This window comes from Peromyscus maniculatus, chromosome 10, assembly GCF_049852395.1.
Source record: "Peromyscus maniculatus bairdii isolate BWxNUB_F1_BW_parent chromosome 10, HU_Pman_BW_mat_3.1, whole genome shotgun sequence".
Classification (NCBI taxonomy): domain Eukaryota; kingdom Metazoa; phylum Chordata; class Mammalia; order Rodentia; family Cricetidae; genus Peromyscus; species Peromyscus maniculatus.
The window spans coordinates 12,829,955-12,845,602 of NC_134861.1; the positions used below are offsets into that span (position 1 = coordinate 12,829,955).

Genomic DNA, 15,648 nt, shown 5'->3' on the forward strand with positions numbered 1-15,648 from the left:
ATCCTGAGGGTCTCTCTTTAGTGATGGAAGTGTGATGATGTCAGCAAGGTTTTCATTTTCAGTCAGTCACATTCTTAATCTCTAGTTTGTGTGTTTTATTTATAACTGTGGGCTAATGCTTAGGAAAGCTTTCTTACCTCAACAATGGAATTTACCCAAGGTAATAGTTCAGATGTTTTATTGGCTTTTATTTGACTAAATCCATATTAAGTTTGTATTATATAAAGAGCAAAAGAATACTTGAATTTCAGTCTTCTAAGAGAGTTATCCAAAAAGTGCAACACCATTGACGGAACAATAAGTCTTTGCTGATGTGATATTACATATTTACTATAGAATAAGTTATATTTATATACACTCATATATGTATATGTGGTCTTAGTTTTGAATTTATTTGACTTTCTCTGGCTGTAGGTCTACCCTCTTGTTATAGACTGTTTTATAATGAGTCTTGACATGAAGCAAAGGTCTCTACCATTAGATAATCTGCATTTCCCTGTTGTGAAATATGTAAAGAATGCTATGATAATCAGGTCATGTACCAACCTGAGCTTCATCACTCAGGACTGCAGCCTGACTTCCCATTTACAATAGCTGCTTCCTATAGACTTCATTCAGCGGATACATCCTACCCATTGTTTCTGCTGGCCATCTGTTGTTATTTATTTGATTCATATTGTAATGACTGGATTTTTCTATTACATTTTAAATTGGCTATATAGGGAAACTAATATTTATTTTTAAATTTTACCAACTATTTTATGAAATTCTTTTATCTCACTTTGTCTTTTCTTAATTTAACATGTCCACTTTTGAGACAAAAGTGATGGTACTACTTTCTAATTTCTAATATTTACATATACTTAAATTATTTTGTTGATTAATTTTACTAGAATTTTCAGAATTATGCTTAAAAGCTATAATTAAACTAAGTATGTTTTTACAAAGTTTTTTCTTTTTCAGTCCCAGCATTGATCACAGGGTCTCATGCACACAAGGCAAGCACTTTCTGGATAAGCTATGGCCTCATCACTAGTTTTAAAAAAATTTTAATGTGACAGTTAATGCTGATTTTGTCAATTTTCTGTCTTTAAAATATTGTTTATCTTATTTCCATCAAATAACTAATATTCCATGATTATTTGTTTCTACTTAATAATTGAACATTGAAAACTTAAAGCAAACTCTAGGCATAGGGCTGGGGCTCATCAACCTGCCTCTCTGGAGGGTGAACCATCATTTTGATACAATTCAGATGACAAAAGTATAAATGTATATTTAATTTTCTTCAATGAAATATCCAATGTTGTGAATTAAGTACCACTCTTGCATTGCGATGGTAATCCAAGTGGATCGTATGATGTTCCTTTGAATTTTCTAAAAGTTTGACTTTCAAGAAACAGCAGTGAAACATTTTTTAATCCCCCAAACCTGAGTCTGGAGACTAACACTTTGTTCTTTTCTGTCCTAACAATATGCTCTTGGGTTTAGATTTATACATTATCACATTACCACACCTACTCAAGCTATCACACTGGTTAGTTTTTGTTTTATTCTCTAGGTAATTTAGAGAATCATTAGACATGTTACTCTTAGCATGGATCCAGTTTGGGGTAAAAATCTGACTGAGTCAGTGTGACAACCCATGTCCACAGGCCTGGTTTTCCTTCCCAAATGTGTAGACAGAGGACAGTAGAGACATGAAGCACAAGTGAGCGATGGAAGGGACAGAGAAGTAGAAGTGAGCACACCGTCTCAGCCGGGCTCTGGAGCTTCACGTACAGGGTCTGAGATAGCAGAATGAGGTGTGGACAGAGGTAAGAAACTAGAAGCAGGGTTTCTAAAGCACTCAGTGTTGACTGCTTGCAGAGAACATGAAAATAAAGGACACTAGAAGACAATTTTTACTTTTTTTTTTTTTTTTTTTTTTTTTTTTTTTTTTTGGTTTTTTCGAGACAGGGTTTCTCTGCGTAGTTTTGCGCCTTTCCTGGAGCTCACTTGGTAGCCCAGGCTGGCCTCGAACTCACAGCGATCCGCCTGGCTCTGCCTCCCGAGTGCTGGGATTAAAGGCGTGTGCCACCACCGCCCGGCTCAGTACTTTTCTTTTAAGAGGAAAAATATATCCTAGTTTGTGCTTTTTTCTTCTTCTTTTTTGGGCATAAAAATAAAATATGTGTATATATTCTGAGACTGATAGACACAAAGTTATGACTTTTATATAAGATTTGTTATTCAAAAATTTAGTAGATGGTTGACAAATTTATTTAGCATGAAAAGAGTTTAGTATCATCATTAGTAATGACATGAAAATATTGTGGTTTTTCAAAGGTGATGAAATTATTTCATAGTTTGCAATTATTTTACATATAGAGCTATGCTTCCTGTGACATTCTACTAAATAACAGTCTACATTTATCATGCCTGTCCTGTAAGTTAGATCATCTTACAGCATCCTAACAATTTTAGTTCGGTGTCTATACACTTTAAACTTTACAGAAAAAAATGAACTTGAATTTAAATTCTTTTTCTTTGATTTTTTCCAAGTACAAGCAAATTGGAATCTTTGCAAAGCTTTGGGATGCTGAAGAATGCTGTAAATCAAGGCATTTTAATATTCTGTCTCATATTTACCTCTAGTTTATAAACAAAAGATGAAGCTGTTTTTTATCAGCTTTATTTTCAACTTGCCTTTTAAATAGTCACTCTGAGATCTGGACAGAGAATGATCTGTAGGTAGTGTTTTGATCCTCAGCATTCTCCTAAGACTCCGTGAAAAAGCTTGGTCTCCAGCTTGGTGTTTCTGGGACATAGTGAGACTCTTAAGAAGTTTGAAAAGTAGGAAGTCTTCTGTTCTTTGAGGTGTATCCTTGAAGGAGACAGAGGGACCCTGGCCTCTACTTTCTTTTCTGGTTTTCTTGTTAGGAGGTGAATGGTTGTACGTTGCCATATTCTCCCATCATGATGCATCACCAAAGTTCAAAACAATGAGCCAATTTGTCATTTTGTCACAGACTGAAAGCTCCAAAGCTTTGCACCAAAATAACCTTCCATTTTGTTACATTGATGGTGGAGATATTTTGGTATAGTAACAAAAGTTTACTAATATATACTTCTTGTATAGAATTTCTTAAAGGTTTAATTTTATAATTGTGTGTATATGTTTGCATATCTTTGTGGGTATATGCACATGCGTGCAGGTACCCAGAGAGGCCAGAGGCATTGGATTCCCCTAGATCTGGAATTATATGTTTGTGAACTGCCCAGTGGGTATTGGGAACTGAGCCATCTACAAGTACAATGCACACTCTTAGCCACTGAGCCATATGTAGCCCCTAATGTAGGACTTTTTTTTATTCCATTTTAATGAAAACAAGAATCTTGATTTCCCTGGCTCTGTTTCAACATTGAAGTGTTAAGCAGGTGCAGAGTAGTTGAAATGCCTTTTTCAATCTCCTGGTTTCTGATAAATGATAACTTTGTTTCTTTATGTGAAAAGTCTTCCTGTAATTTTAAATTTGATACTATTCAAAACCAGGCATTTGAAGTTTAGGAAACTTCTTGGGGCTAGAGAAATGCTTCTGTGATTAAGAGCACATACTGCTCTTGTAGAGGAACCAGCCTTACTTCCCAGTACCCTTATCAGACAGCTCATATCATCTGTAACTCTAGCTGGAGAAGATCTAATGCCCTCTTCTGGCCTCCACAGACACTGTGCTCATGTGCGCATACACACATACATATACAAACACACACATACTCATAATTAAAAACAAAAACAAATAAATAAACTGTCTTGGCAATATCTATTGTATAACTAGTAATAAGTATATGATAATCTGAATCTGGATAATATATTTTTGGAAATAATATGTGTGTGTGTGTGTGTGTGTGTGTGTGTGTGAGTGAGATGTAGTTCTGAAAACTATTGCATCAATAGTGACATTCATTTTTTTTTATTTAGATACTGTTAAATGTGATGATAACTTTGTATAACCCCTAACACTGACCTCAAGAAGGAGTACTTTTAGGTTAAGGGTGCTGTGATACTGGAACTAAGTTAATGTTTTCTGAATATTTTCTAAGTCAGCCTTCATGTGTCACTAGTGATGACATCTTGATTCACAGAAACAGACCATAAAATTCTATAACAGAGTGAAAGGTGATATGCATATTAATCTTTATTTTTTCTTGTAAGATACGTCTATGAGATATTAACCTAGTCTTCCCTTTAGTAAGATATTAGATAGTATAAAATGTTCTTCACATCTCATTTGTTTTTAAATGCTGGTTTCCAATTAGCATTACTGTTTGGGAGTCTATGGAACCTTTAGAAGGTGCAGCCTTGTTGGAGGAAGTATGGCACTTGGGGTGGGCTGTGAGGGCTTATAGCCTCACCTCACTTCCCATTTGTGCTCTCTGCTTCCTGTGTGTGGTCAAAACTAAGATCTCTCAGCTTCCTGATCTTACCTGCCACCATGCTTTCTCTGCTATTATGGACTATCCACCCAAAACCATTAGCTAAAATAAACTTTTCCTTATGTAATTTGGCTTTGGTCATGGTATTTTGTTAGAGCAATGGAACAGTAATTAATGCACATGGGAAAATTTGCAACTGATATTCAAAAAGCATATGCATAATTTAATGAGATGTTTTGTTGCTCCCAGATTTATAGTATTCTCTTGATGGGATAGCAGGAAAAACATCAGCAATGTGAAAATGTTATTGTTTATGACTTCCCTATATTAAAAGGATTATTTAATTAGTTTAGTGTATTTTCTCTTAGCTATGTTCACAGGAGTTAAATGCAGAAATAGTTAGAGTTTAAATACCCCCTGAAAGAGTGACTGCACTTTCCTATTGCATGTATATTCATGTTTAATTACCTATCTAAGAGACTTGAGAAAATCCACCTGTCTTAGATGAGAACACAGGTGGTGTATGTGTGAGTTGTAGCTTAAACCTAGGATCTGAATGCATTCCAGCCTTCAGTTATATATTCTTGATCTATATTTAATAAGCAAAGCATCATGGATATACCATATTCTCTTTGAAACAGTATCAAACTACTATTGAGGGTACAGCTCTCTGAAGCCTGGTCATATAGTTTCAGTTACTTTGTGGCATCTGTGAAGACACACATAACACTCCATCAGATCAGACCTGGTTACCTGAACATAAAGTGTATGGCAAATTTGGGGTTAAACCTGTAGATAAATGTGGGCATTGGAAAGGTAAAGCAAGTGTTTGAAAAGCAAGCAAGGTGCAAATGCTGAAATGCTGGAAAGCAAATCATGCTAGGTCCACTGAACAGCCTTTTGCTCTCATTAACTATTTGACAGTTTACAGACTGCTGATAATATAAAGGAAATTAAATGCCTGGAGTGAGAAGGTTCTTGGCAAAGACCTCTCAGAGTGTTCTTCTGAGTTTGTATTTAATTTCTAGGGTTTTTTGAACTGTTGTGCCATTAATTAAAGAGAAAAAAGCCAGTTGGAATGCATCATGATAAAAGCCACTTGAAGTTCATTTTTATGTCAGATCCAACACTGAAAAATGTCTTGTCTTTCCAAGTGGTGCTGAAGCATAAAGCATACAGAATGTTATGACCTTCTCTATTAGGCTGAGATAACCAAGTGCAAACGTGTGGATACTATGAAATGGATGGGGACACTTTCTAATAGCATAAATATGACTGACGGTGATTCTGATTTAAGAAGTGTGTGGTTAGCATCCCTTGGAGTTAGATGAAAGGACTTAAATAAATAAGCTCATCTTCTCCTTCAGCTAAGATGATCTCTGGATGGGCCATTAACTCCTGCTTTGCTCAAGCTGCATTCACCTACCACATCCTTTTGTATTTAGATCTGCAAAAGGCTGTACCTATGGTGTCTCCACACAGACCAGCGTACCACACTACTGAAAAGCGGTTCTGATCACCCAGACTTTAACTATAGTTCTTGATCTTCCTAAATCCTTACTTTGCCCAAAATTCAGATAAGAAAAGTGTTATAGAGGTTCAGATATTTAAGCTAATGAGGGCCCAGAGAGATTGTTCAGCAGTTAAGACCACTGACTGCTTTCTTAGAGGTTTCTTTCCCCAGTGCCCACATGGCAGCTCACCACCATCTATAACTCCAGTTCCAACGCATCTGATACCCTTTTCTAGCTTCTGTTGACACTGCATGCATAGACATACATTTAGGCAAAATGTTTATACATGTAGAATAAAAATAAATAAAATATCAAAAAAATCAAGCTAATGAAATGCAGGTAGGAAAAATGCAGTATGCTTGACTTGGCATGCCACTAGTGTGACTTGAGTGCTGGCTGTGCTATAGTGCAATAGACTGTGCATCTTCTCCATATACAATCTACCAAACTATTTGCAAATGTAGATATCATTTCAGAGTAACAGCTGCACCTCTTGGGGCTTGGGGTATAGCTCAGTGGTAAAGCACTTGCCTAGTATTTTGAAAGCCCTGAGTTTTATCTAAAGTTTTTTTTTTTTTAAATAAAACAGAAAAATATATATATTTTTTGTCCTGTAAGAAAGTGTTATCCAATAAGGAGCTTCTACTAACTACAAAGGAAATGCAACAATTTTAACTGCACATCAGAAGGAACATGCTCTGCTCTGGGAATATGGAAAAAAACCTCTCTGCTTTGGTTCATTGTGAAATCATGATCTTAGTTTTATAGTATCTGAGTAGAAATAAAGCAGCCATCACTGCAAGGGGTAATGGTACCTGTGACGATAAGAAGATAGCAGGTTCATTCTGTAGCTGGGTCCCAGGAGTACCCTGGTTCACCTGTACTAAGCTATTTCCATGTTCTAGAGCTCAACAATATCAAATACAGAGAGTACATACTGACCAAGGACAGGACAGAGGCAGAAAGTGTCTGGAGTCTGTAACAATGAGAATATTGAATATGTGTGTTCCACATCTCCATGTTGGTCAGAGAGTTAAATGAAACCTCCTATCTTTAATTGCCTGAATGCTTTGAAGTTGACAATTGTAGAAGAATCTTAGTAAAACCTTATTAACTTCAAAGATTGAGGCAGATGTTTTACAAATTAACACACAGATGTTAGCAACAATACTTAAAACGTTAACTTTAAAATTAAGCCACATAATTCCTTCACATAATAATTATAGAATTTGGTGAATATTTATAATGATATGTATTTTATCACCATCACCAGGAAATATGTTAATGAATGGTCCTCAGAATCTCTGTCACTTTCTCCTTCAAACCAAATATTCTCTTGACTAACTATCATAGATTATTTTTGTTGTAGATTCAATTAAAATGAAATTATACATTTTTCATTTTTTTTTAAAGAGAAGATTTTATTTCTAGTCATTCGGCACAGATGTTCTAAATGTGGGTTCTTTGTGTTTATCCTATTTGGGTTTTGTTGGGTTTGGGTAGTGCACCATAGTTGCCTTCAAATGTGTAAATTATCTGTTCAAATCCATGTCCTTTCTTGTCCCCCTTCTCTTTATGATACTGTGGTTACACACAGGCAACTGTGGAGCTGTTTTCTTTCCTTGTTCTTTCTGCATTCATGCTTGTCTGAATTTTTCTTGTTCTGTTTCCAGCTCCTTTTCTAGTACCTGGGGCCTTTAATTATTCTCATTCTCATGAGTTGTTTTATTCTAGACACTATGCTGTCCAGTCCTAGAAGTTCTGTTGTTCATTTCTATATCTTTAATGTTTTTCTCTGTATGTTCTTACTCTTTTTTAAAACAGGTTTTCTCTTGAAATCAATACTTTATTTGAAATGTTACTTTTCTATTAATTTTCTTCACAGCTTCCTTTTTTAACTTTATAAATCACATGTATTGTGGTCAAAATAACATGTTTATTGTAGTAACAGGAGACATCTTTTAAACTAGTTTTTTAAAATTTATTCTTCTCTTATACATTACATCCTGACCACAGTTCCTCTTAAATTAGAATGTGATTTTCTTAAATTTATTCTTCTCTCATATATTACATCCTGACCACAGTTTCCCCTCTCTTCACTCCTCCCAGCAACCCCCACCCCCACTTCTTGCCTCCTCTCCAGATCCATTCCTCCTCCCTTTCCCTTCAGAAAAGACAAGGCCTCCCACAGTTATCAACCAAACATGGCACAACAAGTTACAATAAGACTAGGCAAATACCCTCCTATCAAGGCTGGATAGGCAACTCAGTAGGAAGAAAAGGGTCCCAAGAGCAGGTAAAAGAGTCAGAGATACCCTGCTCTCCCACTGTTAGGAATCCCTCAAAAACACCAAGCTAACAGCCATAATATATGTTCAAGAGACCTGTCTCAGACACATGAAGACTCTGTGATTGCTGCTTCAGTCTCTGCGATCCCCTATGAGCCCTGCTTAGTTGATTCTATGGCCATGTTCTCATGGTGTCCCTGAATCCTCTGGTTCCTACAATCCTTCCTTCTCCTCTTCTGTGGGGCTCCTTGAGTTGCACCTAATGTTTGGCTGTGGGTCTCTGCATCTGATCCTATCTGTTGCTTAATAAAGCCTCTCTGATGATAATTAGGCTAGGCGCTGATCTATGAGTATAGCAGAATATCATTAGAAATCATTTCATTGATTATAATTTTTTTTTGCTAGCTATGTTTGATTTTATCCTGGGTGTCTGGGTTATCCAGCATCTGATCTGGTTCCTGACCCTGCAGGCACTTTTAGTCATGGGCTCCCTTTTGTGGTGTTGGCCTTAAATTGGACCAGTTATTGGCTGGCTACTCAATAAGTCTTTTATGAGAAGCTTCTTTTCCATAATTTCCACTGGTAAAGTGATTAGTATCCACACTGTTGCATGCTATGATGATTTTTTCCTTCATACTATTGACAAGTATTGGAATGAACATTATTGGTACAATCATGAAGAGCCATCTATATAATGCAGGTATGAAGGGATACAAATACTTCTATAGAACATTGTATACTGATTTTTTTTTTAAGTTAAAAAAGTTACTTTTGAATTTTTACATACCAACCACAGTTCCCCCTACCTCTCCTTCTCTCAGTACCCACCCCTTGCTTCCCCCATGTTTTGGTTAATTTTGATTAAATCCACATACTTCAGAGTTTATAATCTTAAGTGTAACATTGAAATGGTTATATTCATAAAAATGCATGATGATTTTTTTAAAAAAAACTTCTTTATTGACTCTTTTGGAGTTTCACATCATGCACCCCATTTCTGTTCACCTTCAAGTCTCCCCAAATCCCTCCCTTATCCAGAGCACGCCTCCCCATACACACATAAGGAAACAAATCAAAGTAAGCAAGCAAGCAAACAAGAGCCAAAGCAAAATCAAACCAAAACAAAACAAGACAAAATCAACAACAGAAAAATCTCTTTGCTTCTCCTTTCCTGCTTCTCCAACATCTCTTTGTTTGTCCTGGCAGCAAAGGAGGCTTCAGTCTGCTATATAGTATACTTCTTTGTTTCATTAGTTTTACTGGCAAATGTTTATTGCAATGAGTCACTGGTCTGGTTCAAGGCCTCTGATTTCTGGTATACCATCATCAATGAATCCTCACCAGAACTCCTTTGGATATCCTGTGGATGCCACAAGTCTTGGAGATCATGTGGGTTTTATTCCACAGGACCGGTTCCCTTCACTAGCTCCAGCAGGTCCTAGATGGGGTAGATGCTAAGGTGGGTCAACCCAAGGACAGGCTGTGGGCCTGGATGGAAGCTCAGTCCAGGGCTCCTGGGGCCACCTACCTCAAGTGAAGGGGTGGAGTCAGCTCCCCTACACATATGCCCTCAGGGTCGGTTCACCTTGGCTTTGGTGAGGTGCAGGGGCCAGCTCTCTTGTTGTACGGTCCAGTAAGAGGTAAAGCCAGCTTTTCCAGGGCTAGCAAAGCGTGTGGCCAGCTCAGCATGGCCCTCTGCATCTCACATGGTTCTTATGGCATCCTGAGATGACACAGGCCACAGACATTCACACAGACCCCAGCTACAGCTGGACCATGGACCCACACATTGCCCTCAGCAGCAGCTTGGGGCAGGTCAACATCCTGGCTCTGGGTAGAGGGACTGGCCACTCAGGTGGGAATGGATTTGGCCCTAACCTTGGCCTCTATGTGACCTTTGGTGGCAATGCAGCTGGACTTCAGCACAGTCCCCAGCCATGGTAGAACCACGGATGCATGATGACTTTTAGTATTTAATCTCAGAATATTTTTTATCACCTTCTAAATAGACGCTGCACATATTAGTCTTTCTCCTTCGCCCCTCCCTTCCCTAGCCATCATTATCATGAATCTATTTTTGCCTCTATAGATCTGTCTATCTATATACATGGACCATATAAATGGAGAAGTTCCTATAGATAGTATCATATAATAAACCTGTTTTATTTCTAATTGAGATTTTTGTCAAATGTGGTATTTTTAAATGGTATTTATCCTTTATTAATTCAGTATATAAGGGTTAATTTTAGCATACTGAACTAACTTTGTCTTCCTTGGGTTTATCTTACTTTCTTATATCTAATTTTCCTTGAGTATTGCTGGGGTTGATTTACTTGTACACATGGTTTCCTACTTACTAGATTCCAAACATAGTTTTTCAATTCTATGATGGTCCAAAAGAAATATGCATTCATTAGAAACTATACTTTGAATTTTCATCTCTTCCAAGGCTAATAATATGCAGTAATAATACTTCCACAGTGCTCAACTGTAGGCTAATTTGAGTCCTAAAAATGTTTAAGGTAGACCAGTTGGAGCTATATTGTTCATTCATTGAGCAATTGAAAAGTAGTAATGCATTCCCCCCTCCCATCCCTGGAGCAGAATCTTCTTACAATAGACTGGAGCTTAATAAATAGCCCAGGCTGGTCTTGAGCTCATGATTGTCTTGCCTTTACCTCTGAAGTGCTAGACTTATTGAAATGTGTCAACACAGCTGGCAGTAAAAGCATTTTTGATTTATGATATTTTCAGTTCACATTTAGTTTACTGGGGCATAACCCCATTGTTAGTTGATGAGAGTGTGCATTTTGCAAAAATTCATATGTCTACAGTTCTAATAAATCACAGACTTTTCTTTCCTTCTCATGTCCTTGGATCCATTACCAGGCTGTTAGGATTTTTAGGAAATTTGCTCAGAGTTGTATTTGTCTTTTCTTTGTTTGAAACAGACTGACGGATTGATGTTTGTCTTCAAACATTCATTAGAACTCACTACTGAAATTATCTGGTTGGTCCTGGGGTTAAATTGGAGCACTTTAAAGAGTTCTTGTTCAACCTAATTCCTTGTGCACCTGGTTAAAAAAAGTTTGTTTTACCGCATTCAAACAATTCAGTTGTTTGTTTATTCTTAGGTACCTGTTCATCCACTATGGATTTATCCCCACAAGGATTTGAGTACCTCTTTACCACAAACCTCTTTGCTTCTATATCTTAATAGAAATGTTTGTTGCAATTTTGTCATGTGAATCTTTGTTTGTTATTGTTGTTGTTATTTGTTTTATTTTTGTTTTTCTTGGCCAGTGTAGCTAAGTTTGGAGTTTTTGTTTCTCCAAGAATTAACTTGTGTCTTTGAAGGTTTTTGTTGTTATTTTGTCTTTTCTATTTTATCTATTCCTTTAATCTTTGTTCTGCTATTCCTTATGATATAGGTTTACTTTGTCTCATTTCTTTTTTGTTCCAGATCAAGATAGTCCATATATTTTTTTTTTTTTACTAAACCTTTTTGGTAAAAGGAAAAATAATTCTTTCTGATATTTTCTGTAGTGATAGTAAAATATTTGAGGTTGCACAGAGCTTATAAAGCATTACATTTCTCAAATATTGAGATCAAGTAAACAAGTTTGAACTTCCTGGATTTTCCATTTGACTCTTCATTATCCATAGTAACAAGCTCTAATTCCCTGCATAAATTTCAAGGGCAAGGTTTCATCGTGGCTGATGCCTTTACCACTGCTGTTTCCATCAGTATCTAGTGATCCCACTTCACAGAGGAGTTTTGCGTTTGGTGGGATTGGGACACTAGGCTGTCATTTTCTTATGTCCCTCCCATCACTGTCCCCAGGTAAGAGAGCCTCAGTTACAGATTCCCTTCATTTTTTCCAGTGTATGGGCTCATCTGGCCTTGTCTGACTCTGTAGACCCACATCTTCTTTTTATCTCTAAAGAATAATATCAGTTCTGCTTAGCACCTTAGCCTCTCAGGAACCATTTTCCACATCTCATTGTCATCTGTCACAATGACCTGAATTTCAGGAAGATGAGAGCACATTTCTTATCACAATGAAGTTTCCTTCTCTTTGGACCCATGCCTACCATTGCTACCATTGCTACACTTTACCTAGAGGTGTCCTGCATTTGATCCAGTTGTCAATGTTTCATGGGCCAAGACTTTCTGAATAGTTTTAATTAAGTATTTGATTTCCTTTACATTTAGACTTTCAAAAAACCAAATCCCAGATTGACCTCAACTCTGATAATGAATTTAAACTAACATGCTTGCAACTACAGATAACACACACATACACAAACATGATTATAAATATACATACGTATATAATTCTATTGAGTTATCTCCTTATTAGGTTTTCCCAAGTTAATAACTAAATATACAAGGATTCTTGAAACTTATATTTTCATTCAACCTTTGCATTTTTCCATGAGACAAACAAATACCCTGTGGTGACTCATGATGTAAAATGTATTCATTGTTTATCAGACTACAAATTCAAGAGGACATCCTCCTTGACAGTCTCATTTCCTATGCAAGAATGAGTAAAGGACACACACATCATGAGAATGATTGTGAAACAATCACAGTATTATTGCACACTAGAGGAAGAAGATCCTACCAGACATGGGTTGGGTGAAGACTGCCTGCTTTAGAGATGAGGATTTATTGCTGTTTTTCCATGGTAGAAGGAAGAGCTGAACTATGAGTTCCCCCCAGGTGGCCTTTGTAAGGATAAAGAACCAGTCAGAATACTTTAAGGTATGGTAGGGAAGGAAGAGGAAGGAGGGAAGAGGGGAAAGAAGAGAGAGGAGATATATTCTATTGGGAGAATTTGCCCATGTGATTATGGAGCCTGAGAAGTCCTACAACAAGCTATTTGCCATTCATAAAGTGGAGACTCAGGGGTGCCAGTAGAGTGATTCAGTTCAAGTCCTCAAACCCAGAGCCAAGGAAATTGGTGTTGTAGTTCTCATCTGAAAACCCAGTGATCAGCTGGTTCTACCTCTGCCCTCTAAAGTCCAGAGTGTTCTCACAGTGCTCTCATGCCAGAGGGAAAAGGGAAAGGGTACACCAGCTCAGGGAAAGAAAGGATGGGAGGGAAGATGAGAGGGGAAGAGACAAGGAGAGAAGAAGAGGGAAGAAACAAGGAAGAAAAAGATGGAGGGAAGGAGGAGGAGAGAGAGGGAAGAGGGAGGAGGAGAGAGAAAGGTGAATTCTTTTCATCTGGCTCTCAAGCAGGTGGGATGGTACCCTGCTGCTTTAAGTGTGCTTCCCTGAGCCAGGGCTTTTCTGGAAACACTCTCGCAGACACACTCAGAAGTAACACTTTCTCAATGTCTATAGATCTAATTTATTTATTATTATTTTTTTCCTTTTTGTTTTTTTTAATTAGAATATAATTACAGTATTTCTCCCCACATCAGCCCTCCCAAATACTCCTCATTACTTATTTCAAATTCATGACCTCTTTTATTATTCTTAATTCAGTCAAGTTGATTCTTATTAAATATCACAATCACCTGCTTTTTGAGATCCCAGTGTTTATGACCTAATCCTTCTTTTAAAGGTACTACCTCTTAATACCATTGCTTAGAAGACTAGCTTCCAAAGTCTAAATTCAGGGGTTTCACATGCATCCTGGAGAGCATTGATATGTAAACGGCGCTGGTGGCAGTGCTGGCTACTGGCAGAAAAGTCACTGAACATGGCCACAACTACCAGAGTTACAAAGAGCTTTATTAGAAGGAAGGAGGGAATAGGAGGGGGAAGAGCCAGGCCTGGAGAGAAAGAAAGATGGCAGGAGCAGAGCAGAGGGCAGGGAGCAGAGAGGGAACAGAGAGAGAGGGAAGAGCAGAGAGAGAGAGCTGGGGAAAGATAAAATAGCTTTCTCAGAGTTTGCTGGTTTAAGTAAGCTGTTACCTTTAGCTGAATAGTCCATGTACCAAGATACACATTTTGGTATGGCATTTTCTGGTACCCTTCATTTGTCATTAGATGAAAATAGTTGTGCAAAATTGTTAGCTATAGGAAACACAGTAGAGCAATTGAGATTGATGATGAGTCAGTGTTGCCAGAATCCTAAATGGTCTTATAATAAAAACCTGGAGCCAGATATTGGGGTAAATGCAGAAAGATCAGAGGAGACAAGCCACAGCCACTTCTCACCTCGCCAGCTCCTCAGCCAATCCTGTCTCCATGGATCCTCAGACTGAATGCTCCTGAGTCCTCAGCCACAAAGGGCCTGAATTCCTGTCTCCTCCTACCTTATATGCTTTTCTCTGCCCAGCCATTTCACTTCCTATCTCAACCTTCCTAGTGTTGGGATTAATGGTGTGTGAGCTTCCCAAATACTAGGGTTAAAGGTGTGTGCCACCACTGCCTGGCTCTATGGCTAACTCTGTGACTGGCTTTGTCCTCTGATCTTCAGGTAAGTTTTATTTCTTAGATTATAAACAATATATCCCAGCTCTTGGGAAGCAGAGGCAGGCAGATACCTGTGAATTCAAGGTCAGCCTGGGTTACAGAGTGAGTTCCAGGAAAGGGGCAAAGCTACACAGAGAAACACTGTCTCAAAAAAATCAATAAACAAACAACCAAACATATATCTCCATGAGTCAGATCTAAGGGATGTCTTGATAGATATTCATAAAGCCTTTTGTCAGCCTGTTCTACTTGTGTGTGCAGAGATACGGTGGATCTGTCTTCTGCTGGCAAAGTGGGCATCCTCTTTGGCTACTGTCCACAGCAGGATGCCCTGGATGAGCTCCTGACTGGCTGGGAACATCTCCAATACTACTGTAGCCTCCGTGGGATTCCAAAGCAATACATTCCAGAGGTAAGCAATCTTGGGGGTTTCCAGAGAAAAGGGATCCACTAAGGGATCTTAGTCTATCAGCTGTGGCTCCAAGGCTGTTCTCTCACCCCAGGATAAGAAGTCACCACCAGATGAATTCATGGAAGTCATTTTCCAACATTAAAATTAGTATTAGTATTGCATATTTAAAAATGTGTCTGTGAGAGAGTTCTATGCAAGGAGATAAGAAAAAAAAACAATACCCTCAGTTACTTTGTATCCCTAAGTTTTTATCTTTTTCCTATAAATGACTGTGTATTTCCTGGCCTATGAATTTGTGTTCAGGAACAAATACTGCACAACTGGACACAGAGTGTTTGTGGAACTTGGGAGTTGTTGAAGTGGATAGCTCCTCTGAGAGCAGGAAGAAAGTTTCCTGTGAGGAGTGCCTTTCTGGGTGGTCTCAGAAGAATGAAGGAGCACCTGGAACTGCAAGAACTCTCAGGCCTCCCTACATGCTGCCTGAGAGTGATGGAGAGCAGGTGAAGCAGTGGCCAGGGGAGACTCGTCCTTCTCGTGATGAAAGCTGTGGTCAGATCAGAGCTAATAGCCTTGACAGACAGC

At 38.0% G+C, this 15,648-nt stretch overlaps 1 protein-coding gene across 2 annotated transcripts in view; it reads left to right on the top strand.

Annotated features, from left to right (window-relative positions):
* Abca13 (ATP binding cassette subfamily A member 13) overlaps window positions 1-15,648 on the top strand; it is a 432,541-nt gene that overhangs the window by 357,085 nt on the left and 59,808 nt on the right. For both annotated transcript variants that reach the window (XM_076545963.1, XM_076545964.1), the window contains one exon: window positions 14,916-15,066. In XM_076545963.1, coding sequence (XP_076402078.1) covers window positions 14,916-15,066 — 151 coding nt within the window. The remainder of the gene's footprint in view (window positions 1-14,915; window positions 15,067-15,648) is intronic.